General features: G+C 35.8%; 1 protein-coding gene across 9 annotated transcripts in view; it reads right to left on the bottom strand.

The window, feature by feature from the left end:
• Positions 1–527: 527 nt before the first annotated feature.
• LOC116169540 (dopamine N-acetyltransferase-like) overlaps positions 528–6,822 on the bottom strand; it is a 31,146-nt gene continuing 24,851 nt past the window's right edge. For 6 of the 9 annotated variants that reach the window (XM_031485648.1, XM_031485649.1, XM_031485645.1 and 3 more), the window contains 3 exons: positions 6,553–6,641; positions 5,384–5,904; positions 528–1,087 (listed from right to left, as the gene is read on the bottom strand). In XM_031485648.1, coding sequence (XP_031341508.1) covers positions 892–1,087; positions 5,384–5,904; positions 6,553–6,627 — 792 coding nt within the window. In that variant the 5' untranslated portion in view covers positions 6,628–6,641 and the 3' untranslated portion in view covers positions 528–891. Of the gene's footprint in view, positions 1,088–5,383; positions 5,905–6,166; positions 6,342–6,552; positions 6,642–6,822 lie in introns of those variants that run through there. The other 3 variants (XM_031485652.1, XM_031485651.1, XM_031485653.1) reach the window with 3 other exon arrangements.

Raw genomic sequence — 6,822 nt, 5'->3', positions numbered from 1 at the left:
GGTTTCGAAGGCACGGTCACAATGTTCAAAGTGACCGTCAAGCTGTCCTGGGGGGATGGTTTACACTCTACAGGTATTAAAGTGCACCATCGGAAAAAGGGACTGACATAATTAAGAGATTTGATGGATAATTTTTGAATTTAACCAAATCTCTCAGTCAATTAGTCAATTGAATTGAAATTGATCTGTCGTGGCACAACCGACCCTTAATGTCATAAATCGCCCTGATTTTGCAACATAAATAGGTGGAGATTTTGCAATTAAGCACCGCAGCTTATAATATGTAGGTACATATGTAAACACGAACACTGATGGATTTTTTTTTATTAGCGCTTATGTGCACTGGACTCTAATCAATAGAAACGTAGGTGTTTGTAATTTTGTATGGCCAAAACATTATTTGAGGAATTAAGATTTCGACTCTGTTTATAGATCCCTTCAGATCACTGTCTTCTTTTAGCCGATGCGATGGTGTAGGCGGCCCACAAATCACAATAGCGTAACTAGAGACAATAATGGATATGAAATAAAGCTTAAAAAATTAACTTTATTTAAATATATAATGTGGGAAAATACCCAAAATATTCCTTCTTGATACAAGAAATAATTTATATAACTAACGTAACGATGATTGTAACAATGAAGTATAAAAAATTTACAAATTATTCCAATTAAGCTACCTTACAAATAAAGATAACCTTCGAATACTCAGCACCTCGTTGATTTTTTGTATTGATTTGATTGCGACTCACATAAGATAAGATTGTCTAATACACATTTACACACATTGATAGAATAAATATTTACACATTTAGACACGACGTTCTTCTATCTTCTAATATAAACAAATAGTGGATGTGATTAAGTACAATAAAATTCATGTTTTGCAAATTACATTTTTTGCACGTAAACAGTAAACGACAGGTGAGGATGTTCTGTTTGGAAAATCGGTTGTCCATTCTCGATGTAATCCTTGTATTTTAATTCATAGACGCACTCGAATCCCAGTCTGGCCACCGCCCTTGCGCTGAAATAGCTTGAACAGTCCACGCGAATTAGGCCGTAACCTCTTTCTCGTCCAATTTTTCTGTAGAAGAAAAACATGAACTGTTAGTAAATATCCACAAAAAATGTTTACTTATTAAAAAGGGCGTAAATAATTTGATGATTTCATCGACGAATTTGCGTCATTCATGTTTCAATAAAAGTGACACTAAACATAAAAAGTTAGCTTAATTACAGTTTTGCCATTTACGATATTTTAATATCCCATCATTTTCATATCATCCCTTTATTGTCGTTTTGGCACCTTTGTGTTTAAACTTAAAATTGCTTCACACCGTGTGGGAAATAGAGAAATTGGGATAACTTGGGAAATAGTTATTTGTACAACTAGTTTTGAAAGTGATACTTTTTTCATGAATTTGCACACGAACGATAGATGTTCTAAGATGGGTCTATTTTTATTACTATCACAAAACGATTGATTGCTTTAAAGCTTCTGCTATAAAATAAATTTTTTATTATTCACGATGCAGGGATATAAACCTCCTCTTTATCGTCTTGTATATATACATATATTTTTCAAGTTGGATATTAAATAAAACATAAAAATACCTAAAATAGACTGACCAAATACACACAGGCTTATGCACAAAAAACAATGAACTTTTACGAATAAACAATCGTGAGGTACCCACCTACCAGTGATATGATTAATTTTAGGTCAAACCGTTTCCGTGTTCCACAAGAGTTTAGACATAATTTCCTATTAATTAAATTTGTACTACTAGTTACCAACGTTATTCTAACAATTACATGGTTACTTTTCTCCTTAAAAATGTTTATTGATACCTACTGATAGTAGAGTAGGTGCATGTCAGAATAATGATCCTACCATTAGACGCTGATTAAATTAGATTAGATGTAAGCAAGGCAGTTTAAATGTGTTATGAAACACAGTGATTATATAATTAGTCTCAAATGAAGTAATGTGCAAGTATAAACACGCTACATTTCAATTAATCTCGTTAGAGGCACCTTCTGTATCAGAGACATTTGAGATTTGAACCTTTAACCTGCAAGCACCAGGAAATACTTATATAATTAACCGCATGATAAACATTTATCGAATCGTAACGGATGTCTAATTACCGTTCGAGTAATTATATCGTTACCTATATTAGGTACTAAACTAAATTAAATTAACACTACTTAGAAAACGTGTGGATGCATCAAATAGGGGAACCACACATCACATTTTTTTGTTACCATCATTCACACCCTCGACAAGACTTCTCTTCTTCTTTGCGCCAGATCTCATCGCGCCCGTTACTTTTGAACGGATGATGAATTTTGGGGTCACCAAAATTCCAGATAACTGCCATTATTTGCATTATTGCGAAAGCTTCCTCTTGAGTTCCATAAATTTGTTCAACGATTTCATGCAGTCTCGATCTTATATTCTTATCGAATTGTGTTCATCTAAGAATAGGCAAGAATGTGATCGAACGCAAAATAATTATTAGACGAAACTGAATACTTGTTTGGGACAGCGTAGGTGTTTAAAACCTACAAGAAAGAATCAAAGATTGGGCAAAACATCAACACAAAGGAACGAAAATCGAGGAAGAGAATGAGTTAAGTACCTAAAATTACCATAGAAGAAAATTTAACTACAAAATCTCAACGTGCTAACAAAAATCGTCAAACGATAAAATCTTTGGAAGAAAAACGAGAAATTGTTCGCAAACCACGCCATTGCTATCCGTGTTTGAATGTTTGTCACAATGTAGGGAGGTGTAGAAGACATCATAAGTTGTTACACGAAAACATCAGGAATAGAAAAAGAGATGTAGAAGAACCTGCTGATATAATTGGACACCTAAGCGGAAGGAAACGTAAAATATTATACGAGGTTGTTGAATTGGATTTGTTTTATAAAAATGAAAAGAAGATAAAAATTCTCGCTGGGCTTGACACCTTTCCAGAATACTTACTAACAGTAACAGATACGAGGATTGTGAAGAAATTTAGGAATATCAGGAAAAAAAGATTACTTATAGTTATAGATATGAAGGCATCGAAAAACGAATGGATGGAGAGGGTGGATGAAGAAATAATGATAATGATACAACGGAATCACCAGGATTGTCACTGTCAACTGAATGAAGTGTTGACAATGGATAATTTAGAAGAAAAGCTACCACGAGTAAGTTTCAGAAGAATATGTACGTTTAGTAGAATGTGAAGACTTCAAGATATCCATATTGATACGCGCATCTAATTATACCCACCAGAAGACTTAGTGGTCCACATGGAGCTATCATGGTAGCAGAGATCCCTCTTGAAACAATGATGGAAACTAATGAATTGATCCAAACAGAAAAAAATTTGCATGTTAGAAAGATCGAAGAAGAAACAGATGATTTCGGAACCTTACATGAGATAACTTCGGAGGATAAAAAGGCACTAAACACACCAAAAACGAATAAATCCAGGTGGAAGATCACTTTGTTGTGGAAAAATGAAAATAAGAAGCTACCAGAAAGCAAAGGAATTGCTAGGAAGAGGCTAATAAAAGGAGGATGGGTAAAAACGAAGACTGTGCGAGATACGGAATTTTACTTTCCTTACTTTGGGACGGTGAATCCGAATAAATCGAATTTGATTTTCCACGCTGCAGCAAGAACACGTGGCTCAAATCTGAATTCCGAAATATTGAGAGGACATAATTTTTAGAAACCTTTACCAGAAATACTCATGAAATTCGGACAATGTGAAATGACTATTGCCGATATTATGGAAATGTTCCAAAAACCAAAAACTTCAACACGGCAACACTCTCTTACAGTGTTTCTCCAAGTTCCGCAGTGGGTAGAGAAATCACTCCCTCCCGAACAATAGGGTTGGAAAAGAGGAAATTTTACGTCTTTTTTGCCGTTGCTCTACTACGAACTGCGGGACTAGCTGTGGGTGCAAGAAGGCTGGCATATTTTGTACCATTGTATGTGCCAACTGCCAAGGGGCTGTTTAAACTCTCCACCAATCCTGGAAGAAAATGAAGAGGACGTAGACGATCCTCATGGAGAAGAATTGTACATACGTACATTATCTTCGCTTCGCTCATGAAATTTCACTTCATCTTTGTTGTAGGTAAAGTCGAACTGTCGAAGCATGTTACACCACACATGTAAGTGATTCTTGACGGAAATTTAATTCCCTAGATCTATAACCATCCACTTATACGCTAAAAGTGAACAGGTAATGAGCTCGAAGAAAAGTTTGACCGAAAACGTGAATTTTTTGAAAATTTCTCACCTTCATGAGCCCGTAGCTGGAAAACGTTGCGTTTTTTGAAAAAAATGTATAGCGACAAAGTTGTAGCTTTCAATTATGATAACAAAATGTTTTATTACGATCCACCATTTTCGAAATATAGCCGAAAAACTGCAAAACTGTACCTTCAACCCCTTCCCCTCCCCTCGGCGGCACCGAAATCGCTCGAGACTTTATTACACAATCATCAGAAGACCTTCAACCATACATTCCCGAAAAAATTGGAACTACACGAATTATTTTTTCTATTTGTCATTTTTTGGCATAGGAATGACTGGACTAAATAGTCACCTTTACTGGTGGGTAATAAAACATAATAGAATATACAGTCGACAAATAAACAGTTCCTTTACTTTCTCCACAGATATCAAAGTATTTCCATTTCGGTTTTTAGTTAATACTAGTAAATGGCTTCTGTATATTCTACAGATAAGAAATTTTTCTCAATTTTAATTCATATCTTGATATCAAGTAAAGTAGCACGATTTGAAATCAAATCAAGTATTAGGTTTTTGAAATACATGATATAATCAAGGCAAGTACCTAAGTAATTTGGAAAAATCATCAAGCTTGAATTACTACTTGTAACTAAATTAGGTAACTTAATTCTGCAATTCAGTACCAATAAGTTAAAATAAACTCGACAGCCTTAGCTCCAATAAATTGATTATAAAACCCTCGAAAATTTAACACGAAACCTTCGAAAGACCGCAGGAAATATGTATATGCATATTGCATATCTCCATCTCGACACAACTTAGTGTTTCATGTGTAAACTTTATGAGCGACGTATTCGTTCACAGTCCTATGACGGGTATTTGCTGGGGGTACTATTTTAAAGGTCCGCTTTCTAAACTACTCTTTTTTTGATCAGTCGAAATAAAAAATCAGATTTAGACTGTGATAGCCAGGTACGTAATAATGTTATACCTGGGTGACAGACTGCAACTGCAACACGCAAAGTAACAAGAAAAATGCGTTTAATTAGGACTAGAACAATGCAAGTGGTTGTTACCGCATTGTTAATGATGGATAAAATCTTTACCTCGTTCTATCCATCAGCTCTTTCGCAATTCCCTTTCCTCTCCATGCTGTATCAGTTGAAATAATTTTGACGAACATAATCTTCTCAACATCCGGATATCTTTGGGCGATTGCCTTCGTTCCTTCTTTACCGCAGTAATTCAAAAACGAGCGAACTTTAGAAAATTTCACATTCTCACAATCGTCCTCTTCGGTTTCCGCTTCATTTGAAATGGTGCTTGTAATGGTCCCGTTTAAGCAGACCCCTATTACGTGATTCGTGTTAGTAACGGCCATTAACGACGTGCCCTCTTTAATACTTTTGAGTGAGTACCTCTCCAGCTCGGGACAGGTAGAATTTTCATATTCTATTAGTTGGACGGCTACGTTAAGAGGCTCGTCTTTGAAAAAGAATTTGCGTAGGTGTCCAAGTAAAGCATCCGAATCTGCGTTGGTGATCGTCTTAATCTCGTACGGTTCTGGAGCTGGTGAGGTTGGGGTGGAAGGTGTCGAGGATTCGGACATTACTTCCTCGGTTTCTGACTGTAAACAAAAATTTTGTGGCGTTAAATGCGACCTTAAATTTCAATGCGGAAGTAGTTGAACGTTCGCGTGCTTTCAAATTGCGTGACTCGACGTACTTACAGGAAAATGGCAAGAAGTGCTTTGTTATTTTCACGTACACATATTTAGGACAACGACCCAATTTAGAGCTTAATTTAAAATAGCAATGAACGTCTAAATATTTTAGAATTACTAATCACCGAGGTCCTTACATGTCGTTTCATCACGAATGAAAACTTACCTCATTTCGAAAGAATCGCATTTTCTTAAATTTGTCGACTAAAATCACGGAAGGTTGAATATAAACTGACATTTTGATTAGAAAGATAAATAAGTTTTTATTTTATGGAGACGTTACGTGTAACAGCGGAAAAAGATGGACTGTGCAAACCCTAACATAACAACTGCTACGGACTCCCATCTCCTACTTTTATATACGATACCAAACCCTTTATGGGAAAGCAGTTTTGATCTGGCCCGATGCGCACAAAATTCATTTTTTTTTCCACCCGGAGCCTAGTTCACGGTCAAAGAAAGGTTCAACAATTTTCTTTATTGTCGTAATTTCCTCATCCCGAAATTTTCATACCCGAACGAGCCAAGGGGACGGTTTTTCATTTAACTTACACTGATCATTCGTTGCAACACAAACGGACGCCCCTTGGAAATCCTCAAGCATGTCCCTCGTATTATAGACAGCATCGTTGGATTGATTCCTGTAATTTAAGTACAAGTTTATTAACTAGATTGTACAAAATGTTGTTTCAGGGATAGAATTAAACGTTTCAGGATGATGCGCTTTGACGTGAAATTGCATTACTTTCCTAATAAGTAAAGTAAAAGCCAGCGACATAACTTATTGATTTTGAGCAACTATTATACGTTGAAAGCTACACA

The sequence above is a fragment of the Photinus pyralis genome, unplaced genomic scaffold, assembly GCF_008802855.1.
Source record: "Photinus pyralis isolate 1611_PpyrPB1 unplaced genomic scaffold, Ppyr1.3 Ppyr1.4_LG4, whole genome shotgun sequence".
Classification (NCBI taxonomy): domain Eukaryota; kingdom Metazoa; phylum Arthropoda; class Insecta; order Coleoptera; family Lampyridae; genus Photinus; species Photinus pyralis.
This window is presented reverse-complemented; position numbering and strand designations above follow the sequence as displayed.